This window comes from Nematostella vectensis, chromosome 3, assembly GCF_932526225.1.
Source record: "Nematostella vectensis chromosome 3, jaNemVect1.1, whole genome shotgun sequence".
Classification (NCBI taxonomy): Eukaryota; Metazoa; Cnidaria; class Anthozoa; order Actiniaria; family Edwardsiidae; genus Nematostella; species Nematostella vectensis.
This window is the reverse complement of record NC_064036.1, coordinates 729,135-744,253: the sequence shown is the minus strand read 5'-3', so window position 1 is coordinate 744,253 and position 15,119 is coordinate 729,135. Positions and strand designations below refer to the sequence as shown.

Here is a 15,119-nt window from a genome sequence, read left to right as displayed (position 1 = left end):
TTACGAGTGATGGAGCCAGAGGGCGAGTTAGCCAAGTTTGCAGAATATTGAAAATTGCATTTAGTGTTAAGAGAGCATAATGAGCACATTTTGCCTTATTTTTCTTATGTCCACCCACTTTTCTCACACATACATCGCTATAACCTTTCAGCTTACATCTGGATCATAGCATAAATTTAAAGAAAACAAGAAATCGTTTCTACAAATTACCATTGATCTACCCTAATCAACTGATATATTTAAATGTATTAAGATATAAATTAAGATGTGATCTTGTGATATGCACAATTCTCTAATAGTTGCTATTAACAGCAACAATAAGGGGGATTATCCAGACAATAAGGAGTATGAGGTAGAGCACCATGAAAGCCACACCCATGCCAATGGAGACCATGGACAGAGTACGAGCTGAGCTTGATGCAGCGTTGGCAGCAGCATAATCTCCTCTTGCCATCGCATTCCTTACCTAGAAAAAAAACAACAGAAAATAGCTCATCCTGAGAAGTAGAGCTTCGATAGCTTAGTGGCACAGGTTAGCAAATTTATCATTTTTTATAACGATTTGCACTATTCTGTAACAAAACATCTACATCTTCCATTATATAGTTCAGGAGAAATGGTCTGCTTACAATATTATACATATTAATATCTATTCATTATCTTTAATAGTCCAGTAAGGGTCTACTTAGTACTGTGTATTTGGTAAGGGGAGGACCAATTCTGACCATAAGTTGGGATTGTGTCTTGTCAAATGAACACACCTCATTTGATTTGATAATAGCCACAATGCCAACAGGCCAGCAGCAACAGAGGCAGGCAAACCATGCAAGTGCCTGATAGTCAGGAGGAGACACAACCCCTATTGGCTGCTGGACAACCACTACACCAGGCTGTTGCTAAAATAACATAAAGCATGAAATACATTTTAAGAATCAATAAATCTTAAAATTACAAGAATTACACTTTTCCTGTGTCAACTGAAGCTATGCAAATAGAACAACCATTTGACTGAGATCGATTTTTCCATTTACTGCAAGTAATTTATCCATAGGCTTTCACAGCAAACTGGACACCTTTCAGAGGTTGTAGCCAGAGTTTTGCAAAAAAGATATGGCTATTATTTAATAAAAATAACTTTTGGTGTATGATCTACTTGTATCATCTCATGCGTCAGCCAATTGCCTGTATATGATGCCATACTGACCCTTACAAATGTTTGTGGTGTTGTTGGTGGTCCATAGTATGGCTGCCATACTGACCCTAACAAATGTTTGTTGTGTTGTTGGTGGTCCATAGTATGGCTGCTATACTGACCTGTACAAATGTTTGTTGTGTTGTTGGTGATCCATAGTATGACTGTCATACTGACCCTTACAAATGTTTGTTGTGTTGTTGGTGGTTCATAGTATGGTTGCCATACTGACCTGTACAAATGTTTGTTGTGTTGTTGGTGATCCATAGTATGGCTGTCATACTGACCCTTACAAATGTTTGTTGTGTTGTTGGTGGTTCATAGTATGGCTGCCATACTGACCTGTACAAATGTTTGTTGCGTTGTTGGTGGTCCATAGTATGGCTGCTTTACTGACCTGTACAAATTGTTGTTGTGTTGTTGGTGGTCCATATTATGGTTGCCATACTGACCTGTACAAATGTTTGTTGTGTTGCTGGTGGTCCATAGTATGGCTGCTTTACTGACCTATAAAATGTTTGTGGCGTTGTTGGTGGCCCATAGTATGGCTGCTTTACTGACCTGTACAAATGTTTGTTGTGTTGTTGTTGGTCCATAGTATGACTGCTATACTGACCTGTACAAATGTTTGTTGTGTTGTTGGTGGTCCATAGTATGGCTGCTGAGAGTAGACAGCAGGGGGAGGGGTCCCAGGATAACCCTGTGCATTATAAGCAGGGGGTGGATAATTATTTATAGGGTAGGTTTGGACCCCAGGATACCCTTGAGGGGGCTGGCTGTAACCAACATCTGTGGTACTTGTTGGTGGTTCTTAAAAAAACAAAAAACATTGAGATGTAATATATATACTCTGATAAACATATTTGTGCCTCTACAAGCTATTCGTGATGCATTTGATCTCATTAAATAGGAGATTAATGAATGGATGATGCTTGCCCATTGACAAAAAAGAAGTCTTCAATTTTTTTATTCAACCAACATTGTTTGGCCGCTATTTATTGTTGATGTTAGTGTGAGCTCTAACAAGGCAATATTGCACCTGAGTCCTGTCAGAAACAGTAAGAAATATGAGTCCTGTCAGAAACAGTTAGAAATATGAAGCCTGTCAGAAACAGTTAGAAATATGAAGCCTGTCAGAAACAGTAAGAAATATGAAGCCTGTCAGGAACAGTAAGAAATATGAAGCCTGTCAGAAACAGTAAGAAATATGAAGCCTGTCAGAAACAGTAAGAAATATGAAGCCTGTCAGAAACAGTAAGAAATATGAAGCCTGTCAGAAACAGTAAGAAATATGAAGCCTGTCAGTAAAACAGTAAGAAATATGAAGCCTGTCAGAAACAGTAAGAAATATGAAGCCTGTCAGAAAAATGATGCTAACTCCCAAAGGACAAAGGGGCAGAAAATGTTTTTTTTTTTGTCAAATAGAGAGGCTTAGCTTAACAATAACAACAATAGTGGAGTTGGTTTTTCTTCAGGTATAAATGCATTCCAAAAAGAATATTTAAATTTTGTCTTCCAAAAGAATGTAGATGCACTCTCACCTTTATCCATGTTGTCGCCGATGTGGTGATTCTAGAAATAAGGGGTGATTTTCACAGTCTGTTAAACATACTGTAGTAGATCTCTTATAGCTTACTTGCGTATTACTGAGCAGCAAAAATAAGATAAGGTTTGGATGGAATACCAGGGTTAGTTTACTAATTTAGCGGACCATTTTTCTTTGGTAGCCGGTCCTAGATTGCAGTGGTACTCAATTTTCCTTCATCAGAAGGGACCTTTCAGGGTTTTTTTTTGGGGGGGGGGGGGGTGGGAGCGCCCTCAAATCTTCCTGGCTGGTGTGGACACCCTTCATGTTTGTTTTTATAGAAATTAAGGTGTGAAGTTATTTTGAAAAACATAATAATTATGGAGTATTGACCACATGTTTTTTCTAAATTCTTTACCTTAAATGTATCTATCTTTCATTAGAAATACAAGACACTTCCATTTAGAATAAAATAACCAATGCAAGTGTAAGATGAGGCTGTAGACAGGACACAATGGATCTTCAAAAATTGATTCTGTTTACAGAAAGCATTTGCATATTTTGTTCAAAGAGAAACTAGTTTTTAAAAAGAGAGAAGTACGTATTACTTAAGTATATACTTATTTTGGACTATCAGGCATCTAGTTTATGTTTTAAGGACCATTTCCGGCTGCCAGACGTGTACTAGTCACGGCTTTTGGTTAGACTAAGAGTGTGTTATAACTTTTAGCCTTTATAAAATAGATTCACAGGTCTGTACCCAGGAATTTTCTTGGGGGTGGGTGGGGGGTGGGTGCAAAATCCAAAAAAGTGCAAAAAATTTTTCTTGGAGATTGGGGGGGGGGGGGGGAGGGAGGAGTGAGTGAGTGAGTTTTCTGATAAGAATCTGACCACAACATTTTCGAAGCCTTTGCAGTATATATCTATTATCGGATTTGGATACAAAAAGAGTCTGACTTATAGATTAATGACATACCAAAGTGATCTAGAATGCCTTATCTAATATAGCTTTGTCTACAACACAGGCAAACCAGGTGAAATATTCACCTAGAAAGAAAACTAGAAAGAAAAGGCACCGCAGTGCATTGTTGGAAACTTCAAGGCATACCGTCTTGGGTCAGCGGTAGCTTAGCTTAACTGGTAGTGTTGGACTTGAAATAGGGGGGAGATTTCTGTTTTCAGTCTGTTTTTCTTACAATTTTGCTCAAAAGTACCCAGGAGTGAAAGGGTTAAAACAAATAAAATACATTATATTACGAGTGGAGAAGAGGTGAACCGAGATGAAGGAGGAAAATCGCCTAAACCCCCACCCCCATGGTCCCTTGGAAGTGTGGGGTTGACGTGGGGGTTTAGAGCACTTTTGAACAAGAATTTGTCCCGAGGGGGTGGGGGAATGACAGTTTTTGACTCTAAGACTTGTCCCTACCATGGGGGCTTGGGGACAAACGAATAACATCACAAATTTACTTTACAAAAGTCATGTCAGTTCCTGGTTTGAGACTCTTTCTCTTCTGTTGCAAGCAATTCCATGTATCAGAGTGTGGCAAGCTGCACGGTGAAATGTGCAAAAATGAATATGAATGATGACTAATGCCAGATGAAGATTATTTATTTTTCTTTTTTTTTTTGGTAACTGTTATCTTAATAGTTATTAGTACAAATGTACTCTCCGAAATGTACTGGCTTTGAAAGATTAAGGCTTATTTCAGATGAAACTTGTCGGGTAGTTGCCTATAGTTTGCATCCCAAGGGGTAGAGGCATTTGACTGCATTTTTGTCCCGAGTAGTTGGGGGCCTTTCTCTGTTTTGTACAGAGTCAAAGTCTTATCCCCCACCCTTCCCCGGGACCATGCTGGTGGGGGTTTCAATTGACTAGTGCATTATTCGATACACGAACATTTCGTCTGGTTTGCCCGTGGTCTAAAAAATGGCGAGCACGTCTATTGCGAACCGAAAGTGGACTTTCGGCCGATGTAAGGGGGTGCGTTTGCACCCCCTGAATCCCCCCCTGGGTACGGGCCTGATTCATAACATCAAAAAATAATCACAACAAGCAACCTTACCTAGCGCAAATCTTTAAACAGCTCGCTAGTGTAAGTTTCTGATGTCGCAAATAAATATACAACTTTACAGATATAACAAATCATTTATTGAGAGTAGGGATCTAACTGGGTAAGATGTAGACTATTATTCATGAAAGACTTACCTGCGAGAGTAGTTTTAAGGAGATTTTTTCACCTAGAAATCCTTCCCTTTGTCAAATCGAAAACGAAGGAATATTTTCGATTGGGAAACAATTTGCCACGGGCGGAGAGGGAAGCGCGCCCACGATATATTTTTTTCTGGACAGCGGATGATTAATACAACAACTAAAGTAAGAGAGTTTTTATTATATATGGCCGAGGGGGGGAGGGGTGTGGACACGAAAAATCAGCTTTTCGCATATGCCATACCAAGATGAGACTTGCTCTCCGGTCGCTGCGCTTCCTTCGAGCAAAAAAACTGAAATATATGCATTTATACTAGAAGTTTCTAATAGAAAGTGAATGCTCGGAAGTAAGAACGAAAGTGGAATCGCTTTCGGTAAAGATCGAAAAGCTAGAGAGAAATTTGGCGGACAAGAGTTTGGTATTGTAGCAATCAGCTGACAAATAATAACTTATCCTTAATAATTATATTTATGTTTTTGTTTGTAATAATTGTAATAATTATATTTTTGTATTTTGTTTTGGGCGGCACGCCTTGAAGACTTCATCTGAAACATATTGCTGGATATATATTTTTTTCATATAGGAGGTTGTGTAATGTGCTTTATGTTCTCTCTGTTGTTTTGGGCGGCACGCCTTGAAGACTTCATCTGAAACATATTGCTGGATATATTTTTTTCATATAGGAGGTTGTGTAATCAGGTAATGTGCTTTATGTTCTCACTGTTGTTTTGGGCGGCACGCCTTGAAGACTTCATCTGAAACATATTGCTGGATATATTTTTTTCGTATAAGAGGTTGTGTAATGTGCTTTATGTTCTCACTGTTGTTTTGGGCGGCACGCCTTGAAGACTTCATCTGAAACATATTGCTGAATAAATATTTTTTTTTCATATAGGAGGTTGTGTAATGTGCTTTATGTTTTCACTGTTGTTTTGGGCGGCACACCTTGAAGACTTCAGCTGAAACATATTGCTTAATATATATATTTTTTTCATATAGGAGGTTGTGTAATGTGCTTTGTGTTTTCACTCTTGTTTTGGGCGGCACGCCTTGAAGACTTCATATGAAACATATTGCTGAATATATATTTTTTTCATATAGGAGGTTGTGTAATGTGCTTTGTGTTTTCACTCTTGTTTTGGGCGGCACGCCTTGAAGACTTCATATGAAACATATTGCTGAATATATATTTTTTTCATATAGGAGGTTGTGTAATGTGCTTTGTGTTTTCACTGTTGTTTTGGGCGGCACGCCTTGAAGACTTCATCTGAAACATATTGCTGGATATATTTTTTTTCATATAGGAGGTTGTGTAATGTGCTTTATGTTCTCACTGTAGTTTTGGGCGGCACGCCTTGAATACTTCATCTGAAACATAATTGCTATGATTTAAAACCTGCAAATGAGATGTGATGAAGTTATCCAAAGTAATAGCCAATCAAGGTATATGTAAATACCGTACTGTATTTATTTCATTTTCTCTACTTTCAAAACAACAGCTCAATGCAGTGTTTCAAAAGATCTGCAATACGGTTGACTATATACATCACAAAGAAAATCTCCACAATGACATCAAATCCAATAACGTTTTAGTCGAGGAGCGGAAAGGGCAAAACTGCCCTGTTATCATCTACTTCGGGAAATGCTGCCGCAAGCACTCTGAAGCTCCATCATGAGAGAAGCTTTCGACCGCCGAATATACGGCCCAGAAGTTCGAGTCCCTGGCAGCAAGAATACCAACGCCATTGATGTGCTTTCAGTGGGATTTATGACGACTACTTCTCTTCAATTGGGTTTTTATAAAGGACGCTACAAATTTTTCTGCTAGAAAAAGACCATCACTCAGAGACCTTAGAGGAAAGATTAGAAAGAATGTGTAACCTGGACAAATATAAATTTGTAAGAAAAAAATTCAGCTTGTATGCTTTTTGCGCAGCTGGCGGTTTTATTTGGTCTCGGAAGTTGTCCGTTCGGTACTCGTATAGTTGTTGTTTGGTAACCACAGGTAGCCCAGGCAATGGTTGCTTGTTCGTAGCTCGGAATTCGGCTGTTCTGAGAGGGGACGAGTAAAGCGTTATTTGTGTGAAATGTTGTCAATAAAATTGCCTTAAAACTAAGAAGATGCCTTGTTGTTGTCAAATTCACGTGTAAAGCACGATTTTTTTTTTTTTTTTAGTAGGGACTAAGGAAAGAAACAAGGTTGGAGGCGCCATTTTCAGTAGCACTCAAATACCGTCGAAATTCGAGAGGAAAAAACAACAAACAAAATATTTTTATCTCGCAGACCTATGCCAGGGTACACTTACATTTGATATGTGGCAACACATCCGAGCTAAACTATTTTCCCTTGTCGCTAGCCGTATTTTAAAACGAAAAAGTAGCCACAAGCATCCTTGACCCGACGCCGTTGGACGATTAGTTACGCTTGACCGCGCTGGGAAGGAGCACAGGTAGCCCAGGCAATGTTTGCTCTTGTTTGTAGCTCGGAATTCGGCTGTTTTGAGAGGGGACGAGTAAAGCGTTTTTGGTGAAATGTTGTCAATAAAATTAAGGCATGTTCTAAGTTTTAAGGCAATTTTATTGAAAACATTTCACAAAAAAGGCTTTACTCGTCCCCTCTCAGAACAGCCGAATTCCGAGTGTCTCTGTCCATGAGCGAAACGTGGCGAGTTTGGAGTTAGGAACACAAATCGTACTCCAGGCTCCATGACGTTGAAGGATATAAACAGTAGTTGTGTTATACGACCCCGCGCGTGCTGACAGATTTTATACACCTTTTGACCACTAATCCCCTGCTAAGGTGTATTTTTGCACGCCTAAAATAGGTGTGCAAAACCATTTCAGGCCGGCTGGGGCTCCTCATGATTCCTACTTATTCTTTGACCTTACATCTTTTATCACACAATAGTCCATGATCCATAAATCTCTCACAATACAGTCCTATCATATCGTTTTCCCTCTAACCAAATAATCATCCGTTATCTGTATATCTTTCATCATACCAAGTCCTCCCTTACGCAACCACTTACAATACACCGTCTCATACAAATATACACCCCTAACACTTTTACACTTTCTACACAATAACCTCTCATTACTTAATTCTCTACCCCTTCTTTCAATAAAATTTCCGACCGCTCTGTCCGAGGCTTCCGACCTTATCAATTCGATTTACAAAATAATAGAATGATTTATTTATTAGATAAAAGGTCCTAAAAACATACATTGCAATATAGTACTATAGTATGTATGTATATAGTACATTGTTTCAAAATTTCCTTTACATTCAGCTATAGTTCTTTACATTTCTCGCAATACTTTTATTGAGTTGTTGCACAAACGTCGGAGTCGGTCCCAGTAATTGATTAACCATCCCGAAAAATATATCAAGGGCGCACTTCCCTCTTGTTTCCCTTTTCCGATTTTCCCCTAGTCTTATATATAGGGAACAGCAGCCGTAATGTACCACAGGCTCTCCGACATCATTATAACGATGCGATAGTGCAAGATGCGATAAATATAAAATGAATTAATGTAGTGTATAGAAAATATTATCAAAATCTGAATTCAACTGGTGTTTTCTCTGAAAACCGTTGTAATTCCAGCATTTTTTTTTAATTTCCGACCGGTTATACCCACGTGACCTACCAGCGCTCCATTGAAAGTCTAGTGACGTAACGCACGGTGGGTGGCCCTCTCTTTGGTTGGCAGATGTTAATTATAAGTTGTGTAAAATTTCCACAAATCTTGCTGTTGTGTCTTCAAGATGAAAGCGCTTTTATTCCTTCTAACTTGCTTTATAGCAAACCTAGAAGTGATAATAGGCAGCGTTGAACCAGTGTGCAAATTAAACTCCGGCGTCTATTATGGTCCGAAACTTCCATCTTTGCCTACCGCATTCGAAGCAATAGTGGAAGCGAATATTGTGAATAAGAACTATTCGAGCTATGCACATGAGTGGTACGATAGGGGCTCAAATAGTGGAGTTATTGGCTATATGTCTCATGGACATAAGCGATTTCACATCTACAATTACAATTACAACGAGATGATTTCCTATGACGACGAAAACAACTGCACCGTGCAACAGATCAGTACCATGCGACACCACTCTGCCTTCGGCAAGAATTCCACGAGAATCGGAAGCACTGCTGAACTGTTTCACTTTGGAGCTCAATTCAATGAAACTTTCATGGGAAATACGACTATCCGTGGAATTAAGTGAGTTTTCAAAGCTGAGTTTTGAAAATGCTTTCCTTCATTAACTTACTTGTGATAATGCGTAAGAGGTCTATTGTTTTAAAAGTTCAAAACCCACTTGACATAGTTATGAGCGCTTGTTGAGTGGTTTGCAATGCAAACTAGCACGCTTCTGTCGTCTAATGGTGATATCGAGAAGAGCACGACTAAATTTGTTGTTTTTAATTCTTAAATTCTTCATGTTTGTTGACCAATTCATTGATTATGTAATAAACGTGTTGAAGGTGAAAACGATTAAACCAGTGAATTGGGAGAATTTTTACATTGATTAGAGTTTGAAAGTTATATGTGGGTTTTATTTTCAACATCCTATGTGTGTGTGGGGTGGGGGGGGGAGGGCACCCCCCTAATTTTTTGGGGTGCTTCATGGTCCATGAATGTACATTCATAAGTAATACAAGTTAGTCATAACAGTGTTTAGGCTGAGCATGTTGTGTGTAATTTCTAGTATGCACACTTGTTGCAAGAGAATGTTATGTTTAACTACAAGCAAAAACAAAAAAACAAACAAAGAAAACAAAACAAAAAAGAGGCTTTGTTTGCCAAACCCTGTCTTGTGATAAAGGGTGATAATGTGTGATTTCTGATAGAGGATAATAATGTGTGATTTCTGATAGAGGATGATAATGTGTGATTTCTGATAGAGGATGATAATGTGTGATTTCTGATAGAGGATGATTATGTGTGATTTCTGATAGAGGATGATAATGTGTGATTTCTGATAGAGGATGATAATGTGTGATTTCTTATAAATCTTATGGAATGACAGTAGGAATGACACATTGCTCATTCGAAGAAACAAACTCATTACAGTAATCTCTTATACTCAAACTGTCTTTTCCTCAGATGTTTCCACTGGCAAGCCTGCATCAATCATGAAAATTCTTCTTACACACTGGATTATTATTTCTCAATGCCTGATTGGAAAATGCCCACTCAGGGTAATAACTCCATGCAAGTTGTGCGGGCTGTAATTCAAGGAATATCTGCACACCATGTTATTAACTCCAGTGATCTAGTACACAATTTCTCCCACATTTATGATTTCTTCATGTTCACTCCTGGTGTCCCAAAGGAAAGTGTTTTTCAAGTACCAAGAGGTGTGTTTTGCAAGGATATGCGTGATCACAAACCTCTTCCAAAGCTGAAATCAATCTTTACCACCCTACTGGAAATGCTGAATGTTCAAAACAAGACATCCTCTTATGTAAAGGTAATTTTTCAACTAGAAGGCATCTGGTTTTTGATAAACATGTAAATAAAAAACCTTAACCCCAGATTGACCTATGGGCTGGTGGTGGTATACAGTAGATATGAAGAAAGGAGATATCTGTGAAGAACAATGAAACCCCCTTTCTTGAAGCCCTTGCTTTGGTGCCTGGTTGATGCAACTCCTTGGGTTTGCCCATGTTAGCCCTATAAGGTTAAATCCCCTGTTTCACAGATAAATGTGTGTCTAGTTTCTCTAGTCTAGTTTCTCACTAAAACTTTATTTTCTTTCAGGAATTTTATGACATAAATCGTAGATTGACGGCATATGAGTATACAGATCATAGTCATCACCTTGGTCCTGCCCGGGTGGTCCATGACTTCAACCATGGGCTGAGATACTTCATGACCCAGACTAGTTGTAAAATTTCACTGATGATGCCCAACAATTCCATGGATGCTAAGTTATCTGATGACCATCACCATGTCCGCATGAAGATGATGTCCGAAGTGATCTATGGTGGCAATGTGACAAATTTCATTTATGTTGGCTCTACAACAGAGCGAGGTGTTAACACAGACATCTGGAGTTGGAAAAAGATAGGGAGATACTCACCTAAGGTTAGTGAGCCATGGTTTTTGATTAAGAGCTACACAGTTTGGACTCCCAAGAGTATTTCTTGAATTCAATTATGTTATTAGATTTGGTATTGGACCCCATTTCCTCTAACAAATAATGGAAGTAACACAACATTTATATTAGGCAGTCACTTTGTCCAGCCCCAAAATAGGGGGGATCTCCTGTATACACCAAAGTATTGGTAGACTTTGCATTTTTCTTTTGCTAATCAGCTAACTATTTCACCTACTCCCGCTAAGTGTACAATTCCTTGCCAGGGAATACATGTCATATCTTTTGGTGAAAGGTTATAATGCAATGTATGTGCATTTGCATTGCATTGCATCAATGCTGCGACAAGGGTCATATTCAGGCACACAGTCTTCCCTGGTTCAATTAACATTCAATAATAAGCAGCTATTTGAATTCCTTGAGTAATTATAAATTTTTATTACAGCCAGTTACTTTGGAGACTTTCTTTTCTTCACCATCTTGGAACATGAGGGCTGGATCACTGAGCTATCAGACACAAGTGCCCATGAGAGTTAACTACTACGGTGGTGACAAGCTAAGCTTCATCATAAATTATGCCAGCTTTGATGCAGAGCCAGTTCCTCTAGAAAAATTCAGCATTGCCTCCTGCTTTGACAGCAACGAAAAGAAATATCTGGCAGTTAGGCTGAAAGGTGAGAAATATCTGCATTATGTGTCTATTCAAAAGAAAAGGACTGTTTCTCTAAAAAACATCTATCTTCAAACCACTCCTATACAATCATTATTTGTGTGGTAACTCTCTAACTCTTTGAAATATGAAATAAATAAATCAGGTTTCAATGGTCAAGCCTGTGAAGTAATGAAATCCCAATGGGCTGATCTTGTAATAACTTGACTGTGACAATTTGAACCTCTAGAAAGTTAAAAGTATCAATATTAGCCGATGGAATATCATTATATTTCAAAGGCATGAGCCTTAAAATCTTTTTTTATTAGCAGAGGGGTCTCCATTTTATTTTGTAGTATGGTTGCTTTTTCCAACTATTGACCTTGCAGTGCATAAATCTCAATTATTCTGCAATTGGTTTCTCATTTAAACTAACATTACAATGAGTTCAGAATTTATGGTATTTCTTTCATTAGTATTTTAAATAATTAGAGAGATTAATTAGAGTGCACAAATTATGATTGTATGCGGAGCACTTTTAAGGTGGATGATGTTTTTGGAAAACAGTCCTCTGAAATAGATGTGAGCCACAATAATGTTGTGGACAGTTTTGGTTTGTAAAGAATGTGAGTATGTTATTCTACTTTAGATAAAGACAACTTTTTTTTCAAACAGTTGACTGGTCAAAGATTGTCAGTGGCCATGAGCCAGAGTTCTACAGTGGCGTAACAACAAGCATCGCCTTTGCAGCAAATGTCAGCTTTGTCAGAGTTGAAGGCCTCAAGGTTTGTTTCCAAAATCAGACCATGGTGATCCTGGTTCCTAAAACTTTTTCGTTCCTAGTCATTCCTACTGAGTTCCTAATGGTAAGGGGGGGGGGGGGGTAATTTTTCAATATAAAAAAAATAGAAATTATCTTTTTTCTGTATAGAATTGGGGAGTACGGCTGGAAATACACCAACATTATTTTTGACATCCATTTTTGTGCTATTTAGCGGATTTATGCTAATTTTTTTTATTTGAGTTATTACTAGTGCAAAACATTCAAAAGGCGATCCTATTTGTATAAACAAATCCAAATTTGTACCTCTGGTTTTTTACTCAGTTGTATTATAATGTGTTGTGGCTTAAAGTGTGCGTGAAAGGTTTGAAAGGTAGAAACCATTAAAAAATGGTAAAAAAATTGTGCAAATCTCTATGAATTTTGATAAATTTAAAAGAATTACCCTTCTTTCAGATGATTCAAATTATATCCCGGTCACTTCAAGTCCAGTTTCTATTTTACTATCTGTAATTTAGATGTAGCATAGTTAGTTATTGGTGTAGCTAGTGTGACTACCAAGCACTCGATCCAAGCGTACTTCTACTTGGGTGGCCTTACTGTTTTATGAAGTACCCTCTGACCCCGATTAGCAACTGACTAGGAACTGAGGAATTACCGTAGGAACTAGGATCACAGCGGTCATAACCAGTATATTGACAAAATTGGGGAACATTTGGATTTAAATTTGCCTACTGGTTCAAAATGTATAACCATTTCAGACTTTATTGCATTGCCTTACCATGTTGATTTCTATTAACCTGGAAAAAATGTATAAAAAAATATAATTTTCATCTGTCTATGCAATTGGGGTGTTCATTGATTAAGCTAGTTTCTGGTTTCCCTATTAAAAGACACCAATTGACAGTCATTGAAGGAACTATTTCAAGATACACAAACTCCCAAAATTTAAAGACAAATACTGTAGAGATCAGACATAGTGTGTGGTGATTGACTGCCTACTTTTACTTCTTGATTAGCGAGCAAATAAATTTGAACTAAGATTTGTTTTTCAGGCAAATGACTATGGTGACTATGTTGAACTTCCTTTCATCTTGCTGGAGAAGCCATCGACAGGGCTTTTCCCTCCAGGTTTCGAACCTCCAGTTCCAGAAAGCAACCTAAAAGATGCAGAAGAAAAGCTTTATGACAATGTGATGATAGGATTTAATGTTGTATGGACTGACTCAGGTAAGAATTAGCATGATGCATACAGGTCCAGATGGTAGAAAATAAAAATGACAAGGGGCAGATAACTAAAAAAATGTACCTGAAATTAATAAAAATGAGGGGAGGGACCCCTAATCTATACCCCTGGATCCACCCTTCCTGTCATTTAACCTGCTTTTCTAAGTGAACAACTAAATGCATATTGCGAATGGATTTAGATTAGGTTTTATTGGGATGCAACCTGATAGATGATGTTCCTACTGACCTTGTCACCATTTGCTTTATCTTGAAATTTTTGCTTTACATGTTATTTTTGTTCCAGCTTGATGGTCAATTTATTTTAATTCGTTAATGCTCCATTTGCAGACACCAAAAAGAAGCATGCATACACATTAGAACGCTGGATGGGAGGTGCTCCCACTCCTCCTGGTCCAGGCCCCAAACCAGAGAGAAAAAAGGGAGGAGTCCCCCCTGGTGCTGTTGCAGGCTTGGCCATTCTGATGCTTGCTATTGGCATCTGTGGGGGTCTTGCAGTTGCACACGTGATCATGAAACGCAGAGGAACCAGCCTGTTTAATTACCAACGCCAGGAGTAATTGTTTTTCACTGGTAATAGCAGCCAAGCTAATCTGCATAGCATACGTACAGCAAAAATTTGTCTGTATTCTCACCATAGTGTACTACATATAATTGTCATCATGCACATATTAACCAGGTTATTCTTATTCTAATTGTCTTTATCGTTAAAACAATATTAACACTTCCTGGAACCATTATCATCTTTTCTGTATTTCCTCAACAGTACGTTTAATCCTTTCAAGCATTATACAATCACCAAAATTTCTATTGTAATGACTTTACATGACATGTATTGGAAACAACAATTTTTATTGATTGCATAATTCTGTAAACAACTGACAGCTGAACAGCTAAACTTATATTATGAAGACCAGCTTAAGGAAAGTGGGGCACCACACTTCATTATCCCTCACTGAAGTGGTGACCATTTGCCCCATTCACTGGATTTTTTTTTCTAAAGAATTATAGAAATGTGTAGAAATTTAAGAAATGCACATATTGCCATTTAAAGAAAATTTGTGATAGTGTGAAAATTTTTTGTCTAAACAACTAAAGAAATGTGTAGAAATTGTAAAAAATCACATATTGCCATTTATTTAAAGACAAATTGGGAAGTTTAATTGTATTGTTTTTTTATAATATTTCCACAGCACAATAGATATTTACTTAAAATATCACAGATAACCTAAGTTGAGATAGAATATCAGTCTGCACTGCAGTATAAATTAAAATAATAGAAAATAATGTATTCATGGTTTATCAAAATAAACCTGAATCTCAGTTTCTGAGTGTATTGATTTGTTGTTCATTTAATATTTTTTTATTTACTTTATCAGCACCCTAGCTGGGGCATTGGGGAGGAATATAGAAAATA

The 15,119-nt window shown here is 37.8% G+C and overlaps 2 protein-coding genes and 1 long non-coding RNA gene across 4 annotated transcripts; 1 reads left to right on the top strand and 2 right to left on the bottom strand.

Annotated features, from left to right (window-relative positions):
- Window positions 1–84: 84 nt before the first annotated feature.
- LOC5517026 (proline-rich transmembrane protein 1) lies at window positions 85–5,062 on the bottom strand. Of its 2 annotated transcripts, XM_032387016.2 has the most exons (5): window positions 4,924–5,062; window positions 2,734–2,764; window positions 1,809–2,002; window positions 762–896; window positions 85–466 (listed from the first exon to the last, which is right to left on the bottom strand). In XM_032387016.2, the coding sequence occupies exons 2-5, from the start codon at window positions 2,741–2,743 to the stop codon at window positions 293–295; spliced, it is 513 nt and encodes a 170-aa protein (XP_032242907.1). In that variant the 5' UTR covers window positions 2,744–2,764; window positions 4,924–5,062; the 3' UTR covers window positions 85–292. The 2 variants fall into 2 exon arrangements, with proteins under 2 accessions (XP_032242907.1, XP_048580929.1); XM_048724972.1 differs by lacking the exons at window positions 1,809–2,002; window positions 2,734–2,764; window positions 4,924–5,062 and adding an exon at window positions 1,645–1,802.
- A 1,311-nt stretch (window positions 5,063–6,373) lies between these two features.
- Window positions 6,374–7,406, bottom strand: LOC116621107. Its single transcript, XR_007307286.1, has 2 exons — window positions 7,234–7,406; window positions 6,374–6,979 (listed from the first exon to the last, which is right to left on the bottom strand). It is a non-coding gene; the product is annotated as an uncharacterized LOC116621107 (long non-coding RNA).
- Window positions 7,407–8,611: 1,205 nt separating this feature from the next.
- Window positions 8,612–15,028, top strand: LOC5517027. The gene is made up of 7 exons (XM_001637010.3): window positions 8,612–9,148; window positions 10,034–10,400; window positions 10,691–11,017; window positions 11,473–11,701; window positions 12,352–12,461; window positions 13,513–13,687; window positions 14,033–15,028. The coding sequence occupies exons 1-7, from the start codon at window positions 8,694–8,696 to the stop codon at window positions 14,260–14,262; spliced, it is 1,893 nt and encodes a 630-aa protein (XP_001637060.3). The 5' UTR covers window positions 8,612–8,693; the 3' UTR covers window positions 14,263–15,028.
- The last annotated feature ends 91 nt before the right edge of the window (window positions 15,029–15,119 follow it).

Bases quoted from the DNA above. Each gene is read 5' to 3' on its own strand.
- LOC5517026 (XM_032387016.2), bottom strand. The intron at 897-1,808 runs GTCAGTATAGCA...ATGTTATTTTAG, and splicing joins CACAACAAACATTTGTACAG to CAACAGCCTGGTGTAGTGGT. The intron at 467-761 runs GTGTGTTCATTT...TTTTTTTTCTAG, and splicing joins CTATTATCAAATCAAATGAG to GTAAGGAATGCGATGGCAAG.
- LOC5517027 (XM_001637010.3), top strand. From the start codon at position 8,694: ATGAAAGCGCTTTTATTCCTTCTAACTTGCTTTATAGCAAACCTAGAA. The intron at 11,018-11,472 runs GTTAGTGAGCCA...TTTTTATTACAG, and splicing joins TAGGGAGATACTCACCTAAG to CCAGTTACTTTGGAGACTTT. The intron at 12,462-13,512 runs GTTTGTTTCCAA...TTTGTTTTTCAG, and splicing joins TCAGAGTTGAAGGCCTCAAG to GCAAATGACTATGGTGACTA.